This window comes from Pleurodeles waltl, chromosome 1_2 (assembly GCF_031143425.1).
Source record: "Pleurodeles waltl isolate 20211129_DDA chromosome 1_2, aPleWal1.hap1.20221129, whole genome shotgun sequence".
Taxonomy (NCBI): domain Eukaryota; kingdom Metazoa; phylum Chordata; class Amphibia; order Caudata; family Salamandridae; genus Pleurodeles; species Pleurodeles waltl.
The window spans coordinates 153,453,544-153,481,246 of record NC_090437.1 but is presented as its reverse complement, the minus strand read 5'-3'; the positions used below and the strand labels follow the sequence as shown (position 1 = coordinate 153,481,246).

The window sequence follows — 27,703 nt, the reverse complement described above, 5'->3', positions numbered from 1 at the left end:
TATCATTCCTTTGAGAGTTTTATTAAACCTCTCAACCAGTCCATTTGTTTGTGGATGATAGGGTGTGGTGAACTTGTATGTCACGCCACATTCCTTCCACATGGCCTTTAAGTAAGCAGACATGAAATTGCGTCCCCTGTCTGATACCACCTCTTTTGGGAAGCCCACCCTGGAAAAGATTCCCAGGAGGGCCTTTGCCACTGCAGGAGCTGTAGTGGTCCTTAGAGGAATTGCTTCAGGATATCTGGTGGCATGGTCCACTACCACCAAGATAAACCTATTGCCTGAAGCAGTAGGAGGGTCAAGGGGGCCAATTATGTCAACCCCTACCCTTTCAAAGGGAACCCCAACCACAGGCAATGGAATAAGGGGTGCCTTTGGAGTGCCACCTGTCTTGCCACCGGCTTGACAGGTTTCACAAGACTTACAAAATTCCATTGTGTCCTCTGACATTCTAGGCCAATGAAACAAGGGGACAAGCCTGTCCCAAGTTTTCATTTGCCCCAAATGTCCAGCTAATGGAATGTCGTGGGCTATAGTTAGGAGGAACTTTCTGTATTGCTGAGGAATCACCATTCTCCTGGCAGCTCCAGGTTTTGGATCCCTTGCCTCAGTATACAAGAGGTTGTCCTCCCAGTAAACTCTGTGAGAGTCACTGACATCCCCATTTGCTTGTTTGACAGCTTGCTGCCTTAGACCCTCTAGTGTGGGACAGGTATGCTGTGCCACACTCAGCTCCTCCCTGGCAGGCCCCCCTTCACCCAAAAGCTCAGCAGTGTCTGCTTCCAGCTCCTCTGGTGTAGGTTCTGCACAGGGTGGAAATTCCTCTTCCTCAGAAGTGGAATCCACTGTAGAGGGAGGGATAGTAGGTAGTGTTTTACCTTTACTAACCCTAGCTTTAGGGAGCACTTGGTCCATTCTTCCAGGATCCAAGTCACCCTGTCCTTTTTGTTTTTTGGCCTGAGCCCTGGTCAAATCAAAAATATGCCCTGGAATGCCCAGCATTGCTGCATGAGCCTCCAACTCCACTTCTGCCCAAGCTGATGTCTCTAAATCGTTCCCTAGTAGACAGTCTACAGGTAAATCTGAGGCAACCACAACTTTCTTTGGACCAGTAACCCCCCCCCCCATTTGAGATTCACAACAGCCATGGTGTGGCTAAGAGTGTTGTTATGAGCATCAGCCACTTGGTACTGGTGACCAAGTAGGTGTTGTTCAGGGTGGACCAGTTTCTCTATTACCATTGTAACACTGGCACCTGTGTCCCTGTAGGCATGAACCTCAACACCATTTATTAGGGGTAGTTGCTTGTACTTATCCATATTAAGGGGACAAGCAACCAAGGTGGCCAAATCAATGGCCCCCTCAGAGACTAACACAGCCTCTGTGGTCTCCCTAACAAGACTAACCCCAACTAAGTTACCAAAAGTGAGCCCAGCAACTCCCTTGGATTGGCTATTAGTAGGTTTGCTCCCACCACCACTGCTATTACTAGGGGCACTAGGTGTAGCAGCAGGGGTTGTAGTGGTAGGAGGCTTGGTGCTTTTCTTTGGGCAACTAGGATCAGTTGTCCAATGGCCTTTTATTTTACATAAATAGCACCATGGTTTCTTTTCTTTGTTTTGATTTGAAGAGGATTTGGGCCCACCACCCCCACCAGAGTGTTTTTGTGGGCCTGATGAAGACTCATTTTTAGATTTGTCCCCACCCTTGTCAGAAGACTTACCATCCTTCTTCTTGCCATCCTTGTCACCCCCTGTATGAACTTTTCTGTTCACCCTTGTTCTGACCCATTTGTCTGCCTTCTTTCCCAATTCTTGGGGAGAGGTCAGATCAGAGTCTACCAGGTACTGGTGTAACAAATCAGACACACAATTATTAAGAATATGCTCTCTCAGGATTAAGTTATACAGGCTTTCGTAGTCAGCAACTTTACTGCCATGTAACTACCCCTCCAAGGCCTTCACTGAATGGTCAACAAAGTCTACCCAGTCTTGTGAAGACTCCTTTTTGGTTTCTCTAAACTTGATACTGTACTGTTCAGTGGTTAAGCCATAACCATCAAGGAGTGCATTCTTAAGAACTTTAAAATCATTGGCATCACTTTCCTTCACAATAAGGAGCCTATCCCTACCCTTTCCACTGAAAGATAGCCATAGGATAGCAGCCCACTGCCTTTGAGGGACCCCTGTACATTACAGTCCCTCTCAAGTGCAGCAAACTACTTGTTAATGTCATCCCCCTCCTTGTAAGGGGGAACTATCTTGTGCAGGTTCCTAGAATCATGTTTTTTTACAGGATTACTATCTGTAATACTGCTGCTGCCACCATGGGGTCCAAACCCCAACCTGTCTTTCTTTTTCTAAGTCAAATGCTTGTCTATCTAAATCCAGCTGTTGCTTCTTGAGCTTTAGCCTGGATTCTTCCACTCTCAATCTATTGAGCTCCCTTTCTAACACTCTGTCTTCAGGGAGGGTGGGTTGGGCATGCCTTGACACAGAAGAATGATGAGAATGAACAGAGGGAGACCTGCCCTAACAGATGGCACTCTAACAACCTGGCCTAAAGGAGTTACCTCTATACTATGATGAGAACTCACATCAGTACCAACCCTGCTAGGTGGTCTGCTAATGGGCAGGTTGGGAAGGTTCCCTTCTAACTCCTTTACTAGGGGTGCCCCAGAATCAGAGTGGGAACCATCAGCTAATCTCTCACCAGAAGTGCCAACTAAGGTCTTATCTTGTTCAATGAGCATATTAACTAACAATTCTCTAGAGGTATTCTTCCCTACCCCTAAACCTCTTTCAATGCAGAGACTCCTTGCTCCTTTCCAGCTAAGGTGATCATAAGCAAGTTTGGTCAGATCAACAGTTTGGCCTGTACCAGACATTATAGAAAAGGTTTAAGGGACAGAAAAAGAAAGAAATAAGTTTCAGAACTTGTTAAAGAACAGAACAAAAACTTTTTTAACTTTTTAAGAACTTTTTGAAAGTTTTAGAGGTACTTTTCAGCACTTAGCAAAAGAGTAAGAGAAGAAAAGCAAAACTTTTCGGTTAGGTGTACATACACTGAACTTGTTTTGTATATTTTTCTCTTATGAAAAGTACAAAATGACAAAGTGGTAAGTAGTTGCAAGTACTTATCCCACCGCTGCACAACCAATGTAGGAGGCTGGCCTTGCTTGTAGTGGGTACCAAGGGGTACTTACACCTTGCACCAGGTCCAGGTATGCCTTATTAGTGTAGAGGGGTGTCTAGCAGCTTAGGCTGATAGAAAAGGTAGCTTAGCAGAGCAGCTTAGGCTGAACTAGGAGACGAGTGAAGCTCCTACAGTACCTCTAGTGGCATATGCACAATATCATAAGAAAACACAATACACAGATATACTAAAAATAAAGGTACTTTATTTTTATGACAATATGCCAAAGTATCTCAGTGAGTACCCTCAGTATGAGGATAGCAAATATACACAAGATATATGTACACAATACCAAAATATGCAGTAATAGCAATAGAAAACAGTGCAAACAATGTATAGTCACAATAGATTGCAATGGGGGCACATAGGGATAGGGGCAACACAAACCATATACTCTAGAAGTGGAATGCGAACCACGAATGGACCCCAAACCTATGTGACCTTGTAGAGGGTCGCTGGGACTGTAAGAAAACAGTGAGGGTTTATAAAATAGCCCACCCCAAGACCCTGAAAAGTGGGTGCAAAGTGCACCTAAGTTCCCCAAAGAGCACAGAAGTCGTGATAGGGGAATTCTGCTAGGAAGACAAACACCAGCAATGCAACAACGATGGATTTCCAGACGAGATACCTGTGGAACAAGGGGACCAAGTCCAAGAGTCACGATCAAGTCGGGAGTGGGCAGATGCCCAGGAAATGCCAGCTGTGGGTGCAAAGAAGCTGCCACTGGATGGTAGAAGCTGTAGATTCTGCAAGAACGACAAGGGCTAGAAACTTCCCCTTTAGAGGATGGATGTCCCACGTCGTGAAGAAGCTTGCAGAGGTATTTCCGTGCAGAAAGACCACAAACAAGCCTTGCTAGCTGCAAGGGTCGCGGTTAGGGTTTTTGGATGCTGCTGTGGCCCAGGAGGGACCAGGATGTTGCCAATTGCGTGAGGAGACAGAGGGGGTGTCCAGCAAGACAAAGAGCCCACTCAGAAGCAAGCAGCACCTGCAGAAGTGCTGGAACAGGCACTACAAAGTGGAGTGAACCGGAGCTCACCTGAAGTCACAAAGGAGGGTCCCACGACGCCAGAGGACAACTCAGGAGGTCGTGCACTGCAGGTTAGAGTGCTGGGGACCCAGGCTTGGCTGTGCACAAAGGAAATCCTGGAAGAGTGCACAGGAGCCGGAGTAGCAGCAAAACACGTGGTTCCCAGCAATGCAGTCTAGCGTGGGGAGGCAAGGACTTACCTCCACCAAACTTGGACTGAAGAGTCACTGGACTGTGGGAGTCACTTGGACAGAGTTGCTGAGTTCAAGGGACCTCACTCGTTGTGCTGAGAGGAGACCCAGAGGACCAATGATGCAGTTCTTTGGTGCCTGCGGTTGCAGGGGGAAGATTCCGTCGACCCACAGGAGATTTCTTCGGAGCTTCTAGTACAGAGAGGAGGCAGACTACCCCCACAGCATGCACCACCAGGAAAACAGTCGAGAAGGCAGCAGGATCAGCGTTACAAGGTCGCAGTAGTCGTCTTTGCTACTTTGTTGCAGTTTTGCAGGCTTCCAGCGTGGTCAGCAGTCGATTCCTTGGCAGAAGGTGAAGAGAGAGATGCAGAGGAACTCTGATGAGCTCTTGCATTCGTTATCTAAAGAATTCCCCAAAGCAGAGACCCTAAATAGCCAGAAAAGGAGGTTTGGCTACTTAGGAGAGAGGATAGGCTAGCAACACCTGGAGGAGCCTATCAGAAGGAGTATCTGACGTCACCTGCTAGCACTGGCCACTCAGAGCAGTCCAGGGTGCCAGCAGCACCTCTGTTTCCAAAATGGCAGAGGTCTGGAGCACACTGGAGGAGCTCTGGGCACCTCCCAGGGGAGGTGCAGGTCAGGGGAGTGGTCACTCCCCTTTCCTTTGTCCAGTTTCGCGCCAGAGCAGGGCTGGGGGATCCCTGAACCGGTGTAGACTGGCGTATGCAGAAATGGGCACCATCTGTGCCCATGAAAGCATTTCCAGAGGCTGGGGAAGGCTACTCCTCCCCAACCCTAACACCTTTTTCCAAAGAGAGAGGGTGTAACACCCTCTCTCTGAGGAAGTCCTTTGTTCTGCCTTCCTGGGCCAAGCCTGGCTGGACCCCAGGAGGGCAGAAACCTGTCTGAGGGGTTGGCAGCAGCAGCAGCTGCAGTGAAACCCCGGGAAAGGTAGTTTGGCAGTACCCGGGTCTGTGCTAGAGACTCGGGGATCATGGAATTGTCTCCCCAATGCCAGAATGGCATTGGGGTGACAATTCCATGATCTTAGACATGTTACATGGCCATGTTCGGAGTTACCATTGTGACGCTATACATATGTCGTGACATATGTATAGTGCACGCGTGTAATGGTGTCCCCGCACTCACAAAGTCCGGGGAATTTGCCCTGAACCATGTGGGGGCACCTTGGCTAATGCCAGGGTGTCCACACACTAAGTAACTTAGCACCCAACCTTTACCAGGTAAAGGTTAGACATATAGGTGACTTATAAGTTACTTAAGTGCAGTGGTAGATGGCTGTGAAATAACGTGCACGTTAATTCACTCAGGCTGCAAGGGCAGGCCTGTGTAAGAATTGTCAGAGCTCCCTATGGGTGGCAAAAGAAATGCTGCAGCCCATAGGGATCTCCTGGAACCCCAATACCCTGGGTACCTCAGTACCATATACTAGGGAATTATAAGGGTGTTCCAGTATGCCAATGTAAATTGGTGAAATTGGTCACTAGCCTGTTAGTGACAATTTGGAAAGAAATGAGAGAGCATAACCACTGAGGTTCTGGAAAGCAGAGCCTCAGTGAGACAGTTAGTCATAACACAGGTAACACATACAGGGCACACTTATGAGCACTGGGGCCCTGGCTGGCAGGGTCCCAGTGACACATACAACTAAAACAACATATATACAGTGAAATATGGGGGTAACATGCCAGGCAAGATGGTACTTTCCTACAATATTATTCACCTGAAGGAAAAAATCATGGCCCTCAGGCGAGGTTATTGGGCCTTTTTGAAACATCAACCTAGCTGCAACAGCCGGTGGCTAGATCAGCTTGCATGGCCTGTGGTTGTCAGGAAGAATCCCTAGAACATGTGGTGTGTCTCTGCCGAGCATTACTGAGGGAACGCAGATCCAGGGTGCGGGGAGAGTGGAATAAGTTGGGTATAGACACGTCAACAAGCCATAATTGCGTCCTTAAGTCCCGATAACATGATGCTCAATATCCTGTTGACAAAATGTATTATCACTGCGTTAAACAGGTTTAACTGCATGGAGGCCCCATAGGAAGACTTGTCTGTGATTCCTGGGGCATAAAAGGTTGATTTACTGTATAAACCATGAAACATAGCTGTGTCTGTTTTTTGCTTCGCCCGATCCGATGCCTAGGAGCACTGGGAGCAGCGACTGACTGTGCAGGCTTCTTTTGCTCTTGCTCCATGGCAGTTCTATGACAATGTAATAACAACTGAGCTTTGAGCGATATATGTAAGGTAAATGATTGTACTGGAAGCTGGGTGGCAACTTTCCAGCTTAGTTGCATCTTATATTGCTGACGATTTGCTTTTTTTCACTGCTGCTATTGCTGCATTAAGCACGCCAGTACTTTAGGGTATAACGCCACTGCTTCTAGTAATTATTTTGTGCAGTATCTTCTATATCTCTGCACTAAAAGTGTGGTCGTAACATTTAGGCACAGACACACTCCAAACTGTTAATTCTGTATAGTTTTCGTCGCTGCTATTATTGCACTGCATGCCAGCACTCTTGGTAACATTGTTCCTATTACTATCAAGTAACCCTTGTAGCTATTTTTACCTGGTTTTTATTGCTGATTATACCGCAAAACCAAGTGTGATGTGTTTGTAGCTGTAATAACGGTTTGAAAGTCTTCTATATGATCATGGACTGAGTGTTTTGGATGTTATTGTAAAAGTTAGATCTTTGGATTTTTAATTGAAATGGATTTTAATATCTGTACATTAAAATGCTATATAGATAATTTTCAGTGTAGTACTCATATTTGTGTAACATTTTGCGTTTTAGCACCTGCATGCCAGTTTGCTGGAAGCACTTTACAGACACCGGGCCAACTTGGAAACGATTTTCAGGATCATAGATAGTGACAATTCAGGTCAGTGCTTGAAAATCACTTTCCTAAATGTAACCTTGTGATAGATGAAGCCTCTTTTACTTATTTCTGTGTATTACTCAATGTAAACAAGCTTGTGACCAAGGTGACGTGCTCTTTTAAACACAGGGGGCTCAATACACGAACCATTTTGCACACCTGAGTTAAACTAAACTGAGCAAAATAAGCTGCTTAGGAATTTAAATGCGATTGACAGAATCAGGACTGTTGACAGTTTACATTTACAAATGTAAGGTTAGGGGTCTAGATGCTGAGGGTTCCTGGGGGAAAAAGCATGCAAAGGGAGGAGAATACACTGATAATGTTGAAAATGTGTGGGTTTTCACATACTTGTCTCAGATAATTTTTTTATCAAGGAAACCGCTCGGAATCGCTCACTTTAGTTTCAGAAGTTAAAAGTTTCAGGGGGGGCGAAGGTGGAGGGAACACTCTCAAATTAAACAGGATCGAAGTGAAGGGTTTTTGCAAAGTGTAAATGATGCTTGAAAATTCGTTTCAAAGTGTAGGACTTTTCAAGACGAGTCTTTTCTGAGTCTGGTCCAGAATATTCTTGTTGCTGAAAAGAGCGCCAAATAGGGATTTTGACCATTTTTGTTTTAATCAGAGAGCTATGGTTACAGCCTTCAAAGAATATTTCAGGGCAAAGTGTTTTCAGGGAAGAAGTACATCACGTCTCACAAACTAAACTATTTAGTAGCACTGGGCTGTTCCCCATAGAGAAAAAATGGAAAATTTGTAAGATTAGAAATGAGGGCCCACACTACCTTGAGGCGCCACATTACAGACAGTGACTACACGGGCGCCACATTACAGACAGTGACTACGCGGTGGCGCCCATTTCGCCTGTTTTCTGCACCCCTGGGGCACTGTTGTTTTACAAAAGAGGTCGTAGACTCTTGTGCGGCCCCTTCTTCATTTCTGATAATGCTGACACAAATACAGGGCCAGCTAAATCATGAGTGGGTGTTCCCTCACGTACTTTGGGGTATCACCCCATGGAAGAGGGTAACACTTTACCTTTGCGCCCAATTCGCGTCGTAGATGCGGCTGCACAGGCAAACAGTCCATCAGGAGCACACTGACTGGGAGACACCCAAAGATGGCATACAGTCAGAGTGGCCCTGAGGGCAGCCATCTGGAAGGGGGAAATGAAGACCCATGGACTGGCCACAGACATCCCCCAGGGGCCAGGTGCAGTCACTCATTTCCCTCTCCTGCAGGGCAGTCTCTGTTCCCCCACTGAAGTGCGTCAGGGTGCCACTGGCAGAGTGAAAGAGGAGTGAGTACTTCAATCAGCTGCTTCTCATTTCACCAATACACTGTCCCCAGACCACTCATGAGTCTGCATCTGCCCGGGTACTGCATTATATGTAATAAGACGCACTTTCGCTGTTTGAGTCTGTTGCACTAATTTGAAGGTGCCCCATGAAACAGTTAGTCCAAGTTAATCAGAGGAGCTTGTGTTAATAAAAAGGACATGTTCCATGAAAGGAGCAGCTGTCTCTTGCTGACCACTAGCCACAGAAAGGACACGTTTTAAAGGCATCATTGATGATTGTAGTAGCACTCAATCAAAGCAGCACATAACTTGTCACACATAACTTCCTATAAATGTGACAAATTAACTAATTGGGGCAGTGCTTAATTTGTAAATAAAAGGTGCCGGTGCTCAAAGCCCTCCTTTTAAATACGCGGCTGCCGCAATTAAATGTGCGAGTACGGAATACAGAGGCGGCATAATCTTGAAGACACCTCGGGCCTCTTCAATCCATTTAAGGCCACTCCCTGCCCCATTCAGCTCACTCTAGCAGCTTTCTACTTCCTCCCTTTGTGACGCTTTTTCGTTTTTCACTTCCTCCGTCTTTCCCATATGTGTCTTTTGCTCGCAGCAGATGCTTGAGGCAGAAGAATAAGCCCCGGCCCTCAAAAATAAGTGCCGGTGCTCCGCACCGGAAACAACAAGCACAAATTAAGCACTGAATTGGGGTTTATCTTTTAAATAATGAAATAGTCATTTTTCGTACTTTTAATTCATGGCAATTGTTTTAGATGCGATGGGTTTAACTGACTAGCATAAATACATTTTGTGTTTGTATCGTATCACAGGTTGGTGCTTTCAGTAAGGCCCCAGAGCACTGCGGTAGATTTAGCCTTGCATTATTAATTTCCTTTTATGTTGAAGCTAGTTGTGGTTTTACCCATTTTTAAGACAATATCAAAACTAATACTAATTTGGGTAGTAAATTCGAAAAGAAAGCAGCAAGGCTGGAGCACGCAATGTTCATAGTTCTAACCCAATAAATGTCTAGAATGCCTCCAGATGTGACTTTTTTATTTATTGTTGCATGTTTTCCAAATTAATGTGCACAATACAAACGTACAGAAAGGTGTGGCAAGGGTAAACATACACAGTCATTTCACCCAGATCCGTGGACTTTGCCAAGGTCATCTGAATCATTACACGACAACTATAAATAGTAATATGTAAGTTACACATAGGTGTTGCCCATTGTTTAATATGTATGGGAAACGGACATCCATTAATAATATGGATTACAAATGAATACAAAAAGAAAGAAATACTGAATCTGGGTAGTGAAGAATTTAATACACCCTATTAAGGTTCAGTGTAATCCTATGCCCTAACAAATCAAGAGTAGTTAGATTTCTGGAATGTGACTTTATTAACAATGTGGCAACGTCATTACAAGGAAGAGGAAGTTCAGTTCACTGACCAATCTAGCTTAAGTAAATGCATGTCCCCTTTTTACTACATCAGTACCCTTTCAGAGATAAATGTCAGCCAGCATGAGATCCTGATGGAATCCTCACTAACTATAGCATTTGACTCAACTAAAGAACCATCAAGCGGAATTGTAGCTCAGCACCTATGTCTACGGGGCCATGGCCATTGTGTCTACTTGCAGCAGAAGTAAGAGTGCCCTGATGTCCTAAAAATACCTCTAAAGGAAGGGAACTCTTTGCTACAGAGCAACATATCAGGCTACTGAATATTCAAATGGCTTACATTTTTGTGATACACAATACCAGAGGCTTTACAACTACTTACAGAGTATCTAGGTTTGCCGTGCCATGAGTCGGTAATAAAACCAAAGTGGTATAGACAAAACGAGAGATTCAAGACATATAGAAAATCCCCCAAAACATATGAATCCGGTATGAGTGGTAACAGAAGTTCTCACATTACAGCAGAAGGCATATGTAAGGGTTCCTAAAATTAGTAGATACCTCTTGGAGATGGTGTGTGGGAGTATGGGAGAGCCTATTTTCCTGAACACTGTATACAGTTGATTAATTTACATAAAATGAAAACCTCCAAGTTGTGTAATAGACACCTGGGCATTAGAAGAGAGAGGCCGCAGTCTTCATGTGAGCTCTGCTATGGTACCATCATTCTCCAAATGTATGGACCTACAAAAGGTAATCTGGTTTTGATAAAGATACCCTTGGCTTACGTTTGATGGCTTGGCATTAGCAGCAAGGTTCTCACCAGAGAAAAGTCTGTAATATGTGTATTAATAACAACCAACCACAGAACAATACAGCTAAGAAATAAATAGCTAATACATTCACATCACAGAAGGGTAAAAAATGACACTATAATACGAGGAAATGAAAAAAATGGAGTTGTTTCCAAAGTTTTTTGATAAAAGAAATATATTTGTAACGAAAATCTAAGGGACAACCAGTTGCAAAGCTGAAGTATGGTGAAAATGTTTCTAAGAGACACCAAGAGAGACACTTGGGACTGAGGCCTTTCTTGTGGCTGATCCACAATTGAACAGAAACCAATATAAATGGTGCTTTTTGTGAAGAATTAAACCTTTTAAAAACGGAATGAGCCAGAAAAGTCACAAAAACCCAACATTGAAGCATTATCCAAATAGGGCTCAGAAGGTTGGGTATGTGTTTGCAATGGTCCCAAGAGCAACCCAGACATCTGGTTGGAAAAGCTCAGAGGGGAACAGACTCTGAATAAAGGATCAGTGTATGCACATGATCAGCCTGGTTGATGGTTTTACCAGTGAATACTTCAATGTTCTGACATGGAAAATTGTTGGTTTTTGAAAATGTGCCGGGACCCTGAAATGATGTAGGGAGGCAATTATAAATCAAATCAAAGAAGATTTATTTATGTAGAAGTCAAAACACCCCAGCAACCACACTTGCTTCTCATTCCCAATGGCTTGCTCTCTCTCTAACTGCTCTTGAGCTCCACGGAAACCAAGAACCACATCATAAGCATAATGATATTACATTCCGTTATCAGAAAGCAAGTGGTAACGCGTCCTTCTATGACAATTTTATACCCATTAGGACTCGTTTTAGGCCGATGAATCTTTTGACCCAGTGGTGAGACACCGCAAGACGAGATAACTGATCAATATGTCAAGCAATATGTCGATGATGTCACCAATATTTATTACCACAATACACTTTACTTCGGATAAAGACATTGATTAAACTGTCGGCGCTACCATGACCTTTCAGCCATGAATAACCACACCCTCTGGTAGAATTTTTATGAATTTTATTCCCTATTGATTACAATCTACTAGTAGAAGTGTCAATCTCAAAACCAAAAAGCATAAGAACATAACTACAACATGGCTACTATAATAAGATTTCACTAATGCAAGAATCATGAACATTAGAATATAACATATCATAAACATAGATTAGAACACGAAGAATATGATGCAGTCACAGTTCAGCAGAGTGTTACGTCAGTTTTGTCTATAAGTGTCAGTCAGGTGATTACCTAGCCTAACCACTAATTAGCATTAGCATGTTGGACTTCATGCAAAATAATTTAGGACACCAATTTAGAAAACATCTAGCTATGGCCTCTATTCAAAAATACAACAGTTGGTACCTAGAAAGAAAAAGCAAACAGACAAATTGTGATTTTCATTGTCATAATTACCCTCCAGTAATAGGTCAGCACACAGGATCAGTCTTCGTCTTCAGGACATCAGTCAGGTCGTCTTCAGTTTAGCTTCATCTAAAGGACAGGGGACACTTCCCTCATAGGGAGGAAAAGTGTGAAGGGCAGTCTACGGGCAAGGTAATTTTATTAAGTCTCCAATCACCAAACAGAGTGACAGAGTTTCTGGATGAAATCGATATCATTCCCTACCTAGTTCTAACGTCCCTTCTGTGACATGAGTTTTTATCCCTTTTCGTAACCCCTTCTCCCAAAATCTTATTGGTCATTTACTATACCCCACTATCTTTAACCTATCAAATTATACATTAGGTAATTTCAATTGTCACCCCACGATAATTTACAACACTTTGATTGGTCTTCATAATTGACGTCTTCGGAGGTGGCACATCCTGGATTAGTTCATCATTTTGGCACGTTCCTCGGGTCATAAGTTCTTCAGTCCGTGGTTAAATGTCCTTGAATATTTCTTTTAATCTATTTTGTTGCAAATAGTATAATAATCCATACAGAAACAGCTAACATGCGGATGGGAACGAAATCATTATGGTTACATGGAACGAAGAAAAGAACAAATGCAGGGCCATGGCCCTTTGTGAGTCAGCACACTGTAAAACAGAGAAAAATGCTTTAATATGAAAGCTAGGCAGCTAAATCCGCAGCTCACGTTAACTTAAGGCCTATGGTTTAATGCAATATTGTAAACGCCAATATAAGCTCGATTAATTATGATGCAAACAATCATTTTTATAACTAACATTTGTTTGTATCCGCAATGGTGTTTTCATTGACATAATTCAAATGCACATTAAGCAAATTACTATTCATTGTCGTCTTCTATGCAGCATTTGTTAGGCATTTATATAAGCATTATACTTTTAATAATTGATATATTTAAACTACGCTCTTTCAGTCCCTCCTCTGATGACGCTCGTCATCACACAAACCTTTTTCAATTTTTCACCTTGCGCATAATGCGCATTTCAACATCTTGCCCTTTATGTGAATTTTCCCAAATTTAATTGAATATTTTCTCTCTTTCACTTTCTTCATTTCTTCTTGTTCTTTTGGTCCAATTTCTCTTAATTTTGTCATTAATTTTGCATGCACCCCATAATCCTAATAGGCAAATCAAAATAACTAATAATCCCATTAATATTTTTGGAAGTACCCCATTCCAAATGTTTGTAAACCAACTCCCAACTTTGGCAATTCCCTTTCCAAATTTCTCCCAAACACCAAGTTCTTTCAAATCCTTCAAATCTGTACTATCTCTAGTAAGGTTAGTAAGCATACTTCTAATCTGGAATGAATGAACAACAATGACGCTCATTGAGCATCTTGCAGACCCCTCCACTCTTTGCTAAAAGAACGTCTAAAGCAAGCCGATTTTGAAGAGGCATAGCTCTTTCTGCAGCAAGTTCAGTATCCATCAGGAGAATAGCCCCTGTAAAATTTGTCAGCATGTTATCCACAATAGTAGACAACTTTTGTATCTTCATAGAATTTAAGATAACCCCTGCCGAAGGGATTATAGCTCCAAATATGTCACCAATGACAGCCGCCACTGATTCTCGTTTTTGTCTAGTATGTTGTATTTCAGACGTTTTAGGTATTTGTTTTAAGTCATCAATCTGGTAGATCTTTGGGAAAACTATTCCCAAATAACATGTCCCATACCATCCTTTAGGAAGATGGTAATATGCATTAAGCCCACAGATGTAATAGATCCCAGGGATCGCTGGATCCTGTCCATTCAACATGAAGGTCCATTTACTCTGAAACAAAAACACATGCCTGCATTCATTCGTTCCCACAAATAAATTGGCTTGCTCAGATTTTGGTCTATATATACAAAGCCTACCTACATGTAATGCATATATTGCTAATTTGCCTTGTGTTTTGATTGCAGTGTAAGCATAATCATTTGCATATGTGCGCTTTTCTAATCCTTTCTCTAATCTTTCCTTCAATGCTTTGCGTCTATCATCAGTGTGATCTAAACTCTTCTCTACAGGCGATAGTAAGCAAGTCAAATTATTGCGATGTGCATAAGCAGTTCCGAATGTAAGTGTTGGCTCAAAGAAACCTCTAACTAATTTTATATCATGTTCTTTAGCTAATCTATTCAAAAATTCAATCACAGGCACAAAGGAAAACACAACATCCAGGTTTGAATAGAAGTATTGCACATGCTCTTGATTATAGAATCTTGTTAATAGCAAGCTACAACTAATCCCATAAGTTAAAGGAAGGCTATGATAAGTAACTCCCTCCTGCACAGATGAAGGAATCTTAGTGCACACATAACAATCTTTCGCATCCATAGTCTCCACATATTCATTTAGCAAGCGATGGAAGACGTTAGTAGAAAGTTCCCCCTTTGAATTAGTTCCCTCATGCATGTGTCATGCATCCTGTTCGAATCTTTCCGACGGTGTTAGTGTTGTAGTTACAGGTTTTGAGGTAGCATTAATAGTCTTTTTCTCTAACCACGGCATTCCTACAATCACACCCACAATCATTATTGCACACACAATACCTACTATAAGGCTCAACCACCCACACACTTTACTTTTCTTGCTACTACTTCTATTACTAGCCATGTCTGTATATAATCAGATAGCAGAATAACAATCAATTATAGGATGACTGTAAGGAAATGCCTCCTTGGCATGGTTACCCCCTGACTTTTTGCCTTTGCTGATGCTATGTTTTGAATTGAAAGTGTGCTGAGGCCTGCTAACCAGGCCCCAGCACCAGTGTTCTTTCCCTAACCTGTACTTTTGATTCCACAATTGGCACACCCTGGCATCCAGGTAAGTCCCTTGTAACTGATACCCCTGGTACCAAGGGCCCTGATGCCAGGGAAGGTCTCTAAGGGCTGCAGCATATCTTATGCCACCCGGGGGACCCCTCACTCAGCACAGACACACTGCTTACCAGCTTGTGTGTGCTGGTGAGAACAAAACGAGTAAGTCAACATGGCACTCCCCTCAGGGTGCCATGCCAACCTCACACTGCCTATGCAGTATAGATAAGTCACCCCTCTAGTAGGCCTTACAGCCCTAAGGCAGGGTGCACTATACCATAGGTGAGGGCACCAGTACATGAGTACTGTGCCCCTACAGTGTCTAAGCCAAACCTTAGACGTTGTAAGTGCAGGGTAGCCATAAGAGTATATGGTCTAGGAGTCTGTCAAACACGGACTCCACAGCACCATAATGGCTACACTGAAAACTGGGAAGTTTGGTATCAAACTTCTCAGCACAATAAATACACACTGATGCCAGTGTACATTTTATTGTAAAATACACCCCAGAGGGCACCTTAGAGGTGTCCCCTGAAACCTTAACCGACTATCTGTGTAGGCTGACTAGTTCCAGCAGCCTGCCACAACCGAGACATGTTGCTGGCCCCATGGGGAGAGTGCCTTTGTCACTCTGAGGCCAGTAACAAAGCCTGCACTGGGTGGAGATGCTATCACCTCCCCCAGGCAGGAGCTGTCACACTTGGCGGTGAGCCTCAAAGGCTCACCCCTTTGTGCCAGCACCGCATGACACTCCAGCTAGTGGAGTTGCCCGCCCCCTCCGGCCACGGCCCCCACTTTTGGCGGCAAGGCCGGAGGAAATAATGAGAATAACAAGGAGGAGTCACTGGCCAGTCAGGACAGCCCCTAAAGTGTCCTGAGCTGAGGTGACTCTAACTTTTAGAAATCCTCCATCTTGCAGATGGAGGATTCCCCAATAGGATTAGGGATGTGACCCCCTCCCCTTGGGAGGAGGCACAAAGAGGGTGTACCCACCCTCAGGGCTAGTAGCCATTGGCTACTAACCCCCCAGACCTAAACACGCCCTTAAATTTAGTATTTAAGGGCTTCCCTGAACCTAAGAATTTAGATTCCTGAAACCTACAAGAAGAAGAAGACTGCTGAGCTGAAAAACCCCTGCAGAGGAAGAACAGAAGACACCAACTGCTTTGGCCCCAGTCCTACCGGCCTGTCTCCTGCCTTCCAAAGAACCCTGCTCCAGCGATGCTTTCCAAAGGACCAGCGACCTCTGAATCCTCAGAGGACTGCCCTGCTTCAAGCAAACCAAGGAACTCCCGAGGACAGCGGCCCTGCTCCAAAAGAACTGCAACTTTGTTTCAAGGAGCAGACTTAAAGACCCCTGCAACTCCCCCCAAGAAGCGTGAGACTTGCAACACTGCACCCGGCGACCCCGACTCGACTGGTGGAGAACCAACACCTCAGGGAGGACCCTCCGGCGACTCCGAGTCGGTGAGTAACCAAAGCTGTCCCCCCTGAGCCCCCACAGCGACGCCTGCAGAGGGAATCCCGAGGCTCCCCCTGACCGCGACTGCCTGAAACTCCATTTCCCGACGGCTGGAAAAGACCCTGCACCCGCAGCCCCCAGCACCTAAAGGAACGGAACTCCTGTGCAGGAGTGACCCCCAGGAGGCCCTCTCCCTTGCCCAGGTGGTGGCTACCCTGAGGAGCCCCCCCCTTGCCTGCCTGCGACGCTGAAGAGATCCCTTGATCTCTCATTGAAAACCATTGAAAACCCGAAGCGTGTTTGCACACTGCACCCGGCCGCCCCGCGCTGCTGAGGGTGTCCTTTTTGTGCTGACTTGTGTCCCCCCCGGTGCCCTACAAAACCCCCCTGGTCTGCCCTCCGAAGACGCGGGTACTTACCTGCTGGCAGACCGGAACCGGGGCACCCCCTTCTCTCCATCGCAGCCTATGCGTTTTGGGCACCTCTTTGACCTCTGCACCTGACCGCCCCTGTACTGCTGGTGTGGTAACTTTGGGGTTGCTCTGAACCCCCAACGGTGGGCTACCTTGGACCCAAATCTGAGACTTGTAAGTGATTTACTTACCTGACAAAACTAACAAAAACTTACCTCCCCCAGGAACTGTGAAAATTGCACTGTGTCCACTTTTAAAACAGCTTATTGTGTTTTATGTGAAAAGTATACATGCTAATGTAATGATTCAAAGTTCCTAAAGTACTTACCTGCAATACCTTTCAAATGAGATATTACATGTAGAAATTGAACCTGTGGTTCTTAAAATAAACTAAGAAAATATATTTTTCTATAACAAAACCTATTGGCTGGATTTGTCTCTGAGTGTGTGTTCCTCATTTATTGCCTGTGTGTATGTACAACAAATGCTTAACACTACTCCTTTGATAAGCCTACTGCTCGACCACACTACCACAAAATAGAGCATTAGTATTATCTCTTTTTGCCACTATCTTACCTCTAAGGGGAACCCTTGGACTCTGTGCATACTATTCCTTACTTTGAAATAGTGCATACAGAGCCAACTTCCTACAATGACCTAAAACAATTTTTCTTGCGTATATTTACAGCATCTTCACTCACTCCAGGACCCCTTTTCTTTTGTCAAATCAGGTTAGCAGCTTGCCACAATCAGGTTTCTTGATGTCAATCCGGTTTTAGTGTCACTTTCGGTAATTTATAAAGTCTCTCAGTTTTCAATTTCAGATTTTAGCCAAGATTTCCTCAGATTTGCTCAGGTTCCGTAGTATTGGCCTGGTACTTCTCGATCAAAACAGAATGCCAGGAATTCTTGTTGCCATTCAGATGTTGTAGCATATGCCCATTCAGGACCTGTATATCTCCTGTTTGCAATTCCTTTTCTTTTCAATTTCCTTTCACCTTGTTGTTCTCCTTCGCTTAAGTCTTCTACTCGAGATGTATCGCCTTCCTCTATTACTGTGTCTCTTGGTACACCTCGTATTTTAGAAAATGGTTTGTTTGGTCTGTCATCATTCTTATGTGTCTGATGTGTCTTTTCAGAACTTTGAACAGCACCCTCCTCTTGTACTATGGTGTTTTCGCTTGATGGACCTGCAGTTGGCTCAGGAGTTTTCGGTTCACTCTGCCTTCTCTCTACTATTTCTCCTTCCTCTTCTTCTACTTCTGGATCTGTACCAGGTTCAAGTTCTAGCCCTTATCTGTCTATTTCTGGGAGAACTTCTTCTGGATTTTGTTCTCTTGTCGTTTCTACTGAGACAGGCTCTCTGTCACCTCTCTCGAACTCATTGACTGTTTGAGGGACGAGGCTGTTCTCAGTGAGTTCTCCAGCAGTCTCAGTTCTTTCTTGACTGTTTTCTAGACCTGAGACTTCTCCTTCTGAACAGGTGTGCTGGTGATTTCGAATTCTTCTTCATCTGGACACGTTACCTTTTTGATGTGGCTGGCATGTATCCAGTTTGGAATTCCGGCACACTTTACAGCAGTGGTAGTTGTCAAGATCACTTGATAGGGCCCTTTCCAACGTGGCTCCAGACACGACTTTCTCACATGCTTTTTGACAACCACCCAGTCACCAGCTTGCAGAGAGTGGCCTGGGTCCCCAATTGGTGGCAAAGTGTTAGCTTCCACCTGGTGAGAGAAAGAGCAAATCACATCAGCCAAAATTTTGCAGTAATCCAACACCATATCATCTGTAATATTCACTAGAGCATTTGCAGGTACTGCTGGTAACCTCATAGCTCTACCCATGAGGATTTCATGGTGGGACAATCCCGTTTTCTTATCTGGGGTGTTTCTCATTGACATCAGCACTAGAGGTAATGCATCTGGCCACTTCATATTGGTAGCTGCGCACATTTTTGCCATTCTTGATTTCAGGGTACCATTCATTTGCTCTACTAGTCCTGATGCTTCAGGGCGATAGCTACAATGCAGTCTCTGTTCGATGTTAAGTGCAGCACACAGGAGTTTGATCACCTCATTGTTGAAGTGTCTGCCCCTATCTGATTCTATAGAGACCGGAAACCTGAATCTGGGTATCAGTTCCCTAAGTAGCAATTTTGCAACTGTGAGACTGTCGTTTCTACGTGTAGGGTATGCCTCAATCCAGTGACTGAAAACACACACAATCACCAACACATATTTCAATCCTCCGCAAACAGGCATCTCAATGAAATCCATTTGCATCTTGCTAAATGGACCTCCAGCTCTCCCAATGTGGCTCAAAGTTACCACTGTCCCTTTTCCCGCATTCATCTGTTGACAGATGATGCACCTGTGACAAATGACCTCGATAGCATGTCTGAATTTTGGATTGAACCAATCAATTTTAAATGACCTGATCATTGCGTCCTTCCCAAGATGAGCCTGTCCATGGTACAATCGGGCAAATTGTGACAAAAGGCTATTTGGTAGAACTAATTTTCCTTCCTCTGAAACCCATATATCATCAGCTCTCTGGGTACATTGCATTCTTTGCCAAGAACGTTTCTCTTCTTTGCTTGCACGGCTCTGTAATATCTTTAACTCATCTAAGGTATCCACTACTCGTAATGCAAGGTTCAAACATGTGTCATTTTCAATCTGTGGTAATAGTTCCCATTGCTCCTTGAACGATATACAGTTCAATGCACAAAACCTTGCGACTTGATCTGCATAACCGTTTCCCATGGACACAAAGTCTTGTGATCTGGTATGAGCACTGCATTTCACCACGGCAATTTCAAGAGGTAACTGAATTGCATGTAACAAATCTTTTATCTGTTCACAATTTTTCACAGGGGAACCAGATGAGGTCATGAAACCTCTCTGGGACCAAAGTTGGCAAAAATCATGCACAATTCCAAATCCGTATCTGCTGTCAGTATAGGTAGTGACTTTTAAATTTACAGCTGCGTGGCATGCCTTAGTAAGGGCAATTAGTTCTGCCACTTGTGCGGAAAACACTCTCTCGAGCCAGGAGGCTTCAACGATGCCAGCTATTGTACATACCGCGTAACCAGCTCTCAGCGTTCCTGCTGAATCTCTTAGACAGGACCCATCAACAAACATGATGCAGTAATTTTCTTTCAATTGGGTGTCCTGAATATCTGGACGAGGTTTGGTACACAGTTCAGTTACTTCAAGACAATCATGTTCAAATTCCTCCTCATTTTTAATCTCAGTGCTTTCAACAGGAAGTAAAGTTGCCGGGTTCAATACACTGCACAGTTTCAAAGAAACGTTTGGTGACCCCAATATGATCGTCTCATATCTAGTGAGACGTGCATTAGTCATGTGCTGTGTTTTAGTTCGAGTCAACAGTATTTCAACTGAATGTGGAACCATTACTGTTAGAGGATATCCCATTACAATGCCTTCACATTGTGTGAGGCTCTGACCAACTGCTGCGACTGCGCGCAAACAACCCGGTAAGGCTGCTACGACAGGGTCCAAGGTAGCTAAATAATATGCTACAGGGCGATTTGCATCTCCATGGACCTGTGTTAAAACAGACAAAGAACAAGCATCACGTTCATGACAGAACAACAGAAAAGGGTTCTCATAGTCTGGAATTCCTAATGCTGGTGCCCTGCACTTACATTCTGTCATCTCCATAAAGGACTGAAGTTCTTCCATAGACAAAGTAATAGTATATGGCTCATCCTTGATCTCCTTGCCTGTTAGCTTTATCAATGGCTTTGAAATGATCGAAAAGTTGGGTATTCACTGACGACAGTAGCCCACCATTCCCAAAAACATCCTGACATCTCTTTTTGTCGTTGGAGGGTTCATTTGCAAAACTGCTGTTATTCTTTCCTTTGATATTCTCCTGGAGCCCTTTTCAATCAGGTGCCCTAAGTATTTCACCTCCTTCTGACAGTATTGTAGCTTTCTGGGTGACACTTTGTGTCCATTCTTTCCCAGATGATTTAGTAAGGCAATGGTATCATATTTACCACTGTCCCTCGTCTTAGATGCAATCAGCAAATCATCAATGTACTGCACCAGAGTTGAATTAAAAGGCAGTACCAAAGGTTCCAAATCCTTTTTCAATATCTGATTGAAGATGGACAGTGATTCAGAAAACCCTTGAGGAATTCTGCACCAACTGTACACCTTATCCAGGAATTTGAAACTGAACAAAAATTGGCTGTCCTCATGAAGAGGTATCGAAAAGAAGGCTTGTGACAGGTCCACAACAGTAAACCATTCAGCATCGCAAGGAACCTGAAACATTATTACTGCTGGGTTGGGTACCACAGGACAGCATTTTATCACAATTTCATTTATTTTTCTCAAATCTTGCACAATTCGAACCTTTCCACAGGGCTTCTTCAAACCCATTATTGGAGAGTTACATGGACTGCTCAAAACCTCTTTCAAAACTCCCTGCCGGAGAAAGTCTGCAATTATTTGTGACACTTCGATGAGAACATCTTGAGTCATACGATATTGTGGTACTTGAGGGAATACTGCATCTGGCTTTATTTGGACTTTGACTGGTTCTACCCCTTTTATCAATCCTACTTCTTTTCCAGTCAGATCCCACACTTTCTTTGTTACTGTCCCCTGTAATTCAACAGGCAGGTCAATCAATATAAGCATTGGGAACAAGGTAATTAAAGGATAATCTTCATTCGCTGTTCCTGTGTCATCTTCTGAGAATTGCCCTTCGTCTCCCTCATCATCACTATTTGTTTGTACTTCAATTCCGTCATTGGAACAGGTAATTGAACATTTTGTCTTGCACAGTAAGTCTCTCCCCAGTAGGGATACCGGACTTGAATCACAGACTACAAACCTATGCAGTCCCTGGAAGTTACCAATCTCAACCTGCACTGGATCTGTAACCGGATTTGTCAAATACTGGTTTGCCACTCCGACCACCCTTATAGTACGTCCTGAAAGTGGCAACTTTGGGACCTCAACACTTCTGACTGTAGAGTGTGTAGCTCCTGTATCTACCAAGAATAAAACCTTGTAACCCATCACCTTCCCTTCTACATATGGACCCCTCTGATCCACCTCTAAGGACGCTGCAAGCCTGCACTCTTCACTATCTGAGCTATCATCTGACCATTCCCCATTCATGCTGTTTTCACCTCGTAATGGGAACTGTTGTACTGTATTATTTTGACTCATTACTTGACCTGTGACCTGCTGAGGAACCATCACCTGTTGCTGTCCCATCAGAGCCATTGGTAATTGCATTTGCTGTCTAGGCACCATATGAATCTGCTGTTGTACTGGTTGCAATTGCATTGACTGAAAATGTGGCATTTGCATTTGTTGCATCGGCTGTACCCCTTGCATTTGTACTGAATTGTTCTGAAAATTCGGGTTGTGATGTCTCCCTTTTGGACCTCGTGAATTTTGCAACGCACCAACGTAAGCACCTTGCTGAACAGCACCATCCTGCACCATACTCGGGCACTCCCGTTTCCAATGCCCCACGCCCCCGCACGCATGACATGGTGACATCTTCTTTACCCCCTGCATGTCATTTTGAATCACAACAGTATTCATGTCTGAACTGCGGTTCACAAACCCTCGACCTCGACCCCTCGGTTGGGTCTGAAACACACCATTCATTTGGAGTTGCTGCTGTATCATCTGTTGAACTCCATTTCCCTGTATTCCTGCTTGTGCTGCCCTTATCTGCATCACCATCACCTTCTCTTTCAACTTTTTCTGTTTCAACTCAATCTCGTCACTACAGTACTTTGCATACTGCAACACCTCATTGATCAGTTTAGCTTGCCAACAAATCAAATGATTTTTAATCATCTGGCTAACCTCTGGTCTCAACCCTTCGACGAATCTGAACACAAGGTGGTTCATGTCTTTTGGTTCAATAGTCTCAGTACCACTGTAATGTTTAAATGCCTTTAACAATCTTTCGTAATAAGCATGTATTGACTCCTTAAGCTCCTGAGAGGTCCAGTCAATTTTCTGCCAATCGGTCACTTTCGGCGACACCTTTTGTTTAAAAAACTCAATCACCTTATGATAATATTTCATCACCTCTTCAGAAGGTGCCCCGGTCACCTTATCCCTTGCTGGTCGGGCAATCAACTCCTCTCTTACACTCAAGCCACAAGTCGGGCGGAACAATGATCTCAAACAAGGTATTCAAATCTTCCCAAAGACATTTCGCAAGTTTCACAAACCTATCTGTTTGCTGATACCACTCGATCGGTTTCTCTCTCAATCTGGGATAATAGTTAGTGAAAGATAGAATGTCTCCTCTGGTCCATGGCACATGAACTAGATCACCACCAGCTGTCTCTCTCACAGGTAATATTTTTACTGATTCCAAATCGGGTGAAGCCTTAGTCTGATCAGATCCTGGACTGTCACTCTTTCCCTTATCTCTTTTCTTTGCCCATCTGCCTTCCCATTTTTCCAGTGCACCCCAAATTTGGCGCAGACCTCATGTGTTCAAAATCTTTTGAGTCAAAATCTAATCTGTAACTTCTTTTCAAATGTTTAGTGTTTCCGATATCAATGTTGTACTTATCTGCCAGGTTTGCTAATCTCTGATGCACCTTGCCTACTTCTTTGGTAATTTTTGGACATAGGTATCTCAATTCTGCCTCCGTGTACGACTCCAGTCTGTTTACTCCCATTGTACCTTCCACCAACTCAGCAGCTTCTGCCCCTAGTCTTACAAAGTTCAGGTATTCGTCTTGTTTTTCTTTTTCTGGTTCGGCTGTAACCATTGCAGTCTTTTGTGAAGCATAAGTCTTTTCTAACCATTCATTTAACTGCTGGACTGTGAAACCCTGCAATGAGATATTTCCTGCATGCATCATTGGTGAATGCGAAGTGTTTATACTCATTGTCTGTGGAGTTAGAACTCCTAACTCTGCTTGACGCATCGCTTCAATGGGTGCTCCCACTGGACTAAGGTCCATTAAAGACCTCGGTTGTTCAACTACTTGTTCTCCTGGGGCCATAATCTGGGGGGTTCCCATAGGCCCTCCTCTTATCGCATCTTGAGTCATCACTCCCTGATCACATACGCCAGGTTTACCCTGTGCATACAATGGCACTGGTGGACCGACAGTAATTGGTAATGATATAGCGGCAGGTGTTTGACCCGTACCCGAACTGCGTGGAGCAGCGGCTCCATAAATCTGCTCTAATGTACCTGGGACAGGTATTAATGGTGGACCAGTTACTTGGTTGTACCCTGATATCAGCTGTGGCTGCGGCTGGGACACTAATTTCGGAGTTGATTCAATCTGTATCAGTTTTGGCTTTGTGTATATCGGGTCTGGCGGTACTATCAAATTTGTAGTAGTCTCAAGTACTGGAACGTCTGGGTAGATTCTCTGTATCTGCGGTGGAGGCTGCAACTGTATCGGTATGTCTGGTGCAGTGGGTACACTGACACCATTCTGTAGCGGAATCGTATCACTAGTCTGTGCCATATCAGCAGTTCCCTTTTCCTTCGTCTGGTTCCCAGGATCTGTGCTAGTGTTTGGAGCAATGCCGCTCACCGCATAAGGTGGCGGGCGATCATGTACCATTCTGTCCATAAATTCCTCATCGTCTGAACCATCAAGCGCAAAAACCCTAACCCACATACATTATGGCGCCGAGAACATTCCCAACTCACTTAGGCAGGCTCCGAGATCCCAGGAAAGTCATGGTGAACTTAGAAACCCATCATACCTCCAATTTGCATTATCACAGAAAAACAAATTAAACAAAAACTCTCCGTCCTGGGGCCCCCAAGGGCCAAACCGTCGCTCTGGTACCAGAACTGGTAACGCATCCTTCTATGTCAATTTTATACACATCAGGACTCGTTTTAGGCCGATGAATCTCTTGACCCAGTGGTGAGACACCGCAAGACGAGATAACTGATCAATATGTCAAGCAATATGTCGATGATGTCACCAATATTTATTACCACAATACACTTTACTTTGGATAAAGACATTGATTAAACTGTCGGCGCAACCATGACCTTTCAGCCATGAATAACCACACCCTCTGGTAGAATTTTTATGAATTTTATTCCCTATTGATTACAATCTACTAGTAGAAGTGTCAATCTCAAAACCAAAAAGCATAAGAACATAACTACAACATGGCTAATATAATAAGATTTCACTAATGCAAGAATCATGAACATTAGAATATAACATATCATAAACATAGATTAGAACACGAAGAATATGATGCAGTCACAGTTCAGCACAGTGTTACGTCAGTTTTGTCTATAAGTGTCAGTCAGGTGATTACCTAGCCTAACCACTAATTAGCATTAGAATGTTGGACTTCATGCTAAATAATTTAGAACACCAATTTAGAAAACATCTATCTATGGCATCTATTAAAAAATACAGCAGTTGGCACCTAGAAAGAAAAAGCAAACAGACAAATTGTGATTTTCATTGTCATAATTACCCTCCAGTAATAGGTCAGCACACAGGATCAGTCTTCGTCTTCAGGACATCAGTCAGATCGTCTTCAGTTTAGCTTCATCTAAAGGACAGGGGACACTTCCCTCATAAGGAGGAAAAGTGTGAAGGGCAGTCTATGGGCAAGGTAATTTTATTAAGTCTCCAATCACCAAACAGAGTGACAGAGTTTCTGGATGAAATCGATATCATTCCCTACCTAGTTCTAACGTCCCTTCTGTGTTTTTATCCCTTTTCGTAACCCCTTCCCCCAAAATCTTATTGGTCATTTACTATACCCCACTATCTTTAACCTATCAAATTATACATTAGGTAATTTCAATTGTCACCCCACGATAATTTACAACACTTTGATTGGTCTTCATAATTGACGTCTTCGGAGGTGGCACATCCTGGAATAGTTCATCATTTTGGCACGTTCCTCGGGTCATAAGTTCTTCAGTCCGTGGTTAAATGTCCTTGAATATTTCTTTTAATCTATTTAGTTGCAAATAGAATAATAATTCATACAGAAACAGCTAACATGCGGATGGGAACGAAATCATTATGGTTACATGGAACGAAGAAAAGAACAAATGCAGGGTCATGGCCCTTTGTGAGTCAGCACACTGTAAAACAGAGAAAAATGCTTTAATATGAGAGCTAGGCAGCTAAATCCGCAGCTCACGTTAACTTAAGGCCTATGGTTTAATGCAATATTGTAAACGTCAATATAAGCTCGATTAATTATGATGCAACCAATCATTTTTATAACTAACATTTGTTTGTATATACAATGGTATTTTCACGTTTTCATTGACATAATTCAAATGCACATTAAGCAAATTACTATTCATTGTCGTCTTCTATGCGGCATTTGTTAGGCATTTATATAAGCATTATACTTTTAATTATTGATATATTTAAACTACGCTCTCTCACAAGTGTACTTAACATGAAGACACTACACACCTCACTCGTATTACTACAAAATAAACAATGTAATAACTCACATATGTAAGATCATGAAACACAAACATGTGTAACAAGTTTTTAAAAAACTATAAAATGTAACAAAAGTTATGTTTTATAGAAATGTTAGTCTCTTGAAAGCTCTTAAACTTCTCCTTAATATTTGATTATTTCCATTAACATTCTTTTCTTTCTCTTTGTTTCTGACTGTATTGTCTTCCTTAACAAGGTCAAACCCACTCTTGATTTTCACCATGATTACCATATTACACATTTTATGATCCTCAGTCTTTACAGCATTCCCAAACACCTTTATTACTTTGAGAGGAGCGGACTACTTAGATTGAGATTTTGATAGACCCAGATGGGGATTCTTAATCTTGACAACATCCCCAACCTGAATCACAATGTTCTTCACTGCTTTGAAATCATCAAACCTGATTTTCCTTTCAGATATTTTCTTCCGTTCCCTCTCACATTTCAATTCTTCATTGCGATCTACCTTCAATTCCTGCCCCGCTTTGCCATTTACCCATGCAGAACAAACAACTGTACTGGGTGAGATACCTGTGGTGGTGTGAGGAGTTAAAATATCATTTTTTATCTTACATAATATTTCTTTCTTCCAACACTTGTTATTTAATAAAGCTACTTGAATCATTTCCTTCAAAACTTTCTTCAGTCTGTCTGCCATGCCATTTATTTCCAGATGATACAGTGCTGACTTTTTGTGCTTTATACTCCTGTCACTTAGATATTTTTCAATTTTGTAAGAGACACATTGCATCCCATTATCCATTAGAATGGAACAGGGAATTCCTTCTCTTTCAAAAACTTGTTTAAGAAAGTTTATTACATCTTGTATTTCCACTGAGCTAGTAATTCCTACTTCAGGCCACCTTGAATACATATCCATTAAAACTATTATGTATTTATATGTGTTGGGGTGTCTTACTGGACCCAAAATATCCATAGTAACTTCTTGCCAAGGTTCTTTTAGAATTTATCTCACTTTCATTGGTTGAACTCTGCATGTGAGCGTCTTATCAGCATTGGTACACTCCACACATTCCCTAACACATCTCTCAACTTGGACATCCAATCCTGGCCACCAATACATTAGTCTCAGCCTCTCTTTAGTGTAAGAAATTCCCAGATGACTCTCAAGAGCTAAAGACACTAGTTCTTCCTTAGGACCATCGGAGGAACTAATTTTGTCCCTCTCAGAA

General features: G+C 43.3%; 1 protein-coding gene across 1 annotated transcript in view; it reads left to right on the top strand.

Moving 5' to 3' along the window:
- The window catches only part of PPEF2 (protein phosphatase with EF-hand domain 2), a 376,295-nt gene that overhangs the window by 315,209 nt on the left and 33,383 nt on the right, over positions 1-27,703 (top strand). Inside the window, exon 17 of the mRNA XM_069236843.1 lies at positions 7,247-7,334. Coding sequence (XP_069092944.1) covers positions 7,247-7,334 — 88 coding nt within the window. The remainder of the gene's footprint in view (positions 1-7,246; positions 7,335-27,703) is intronic.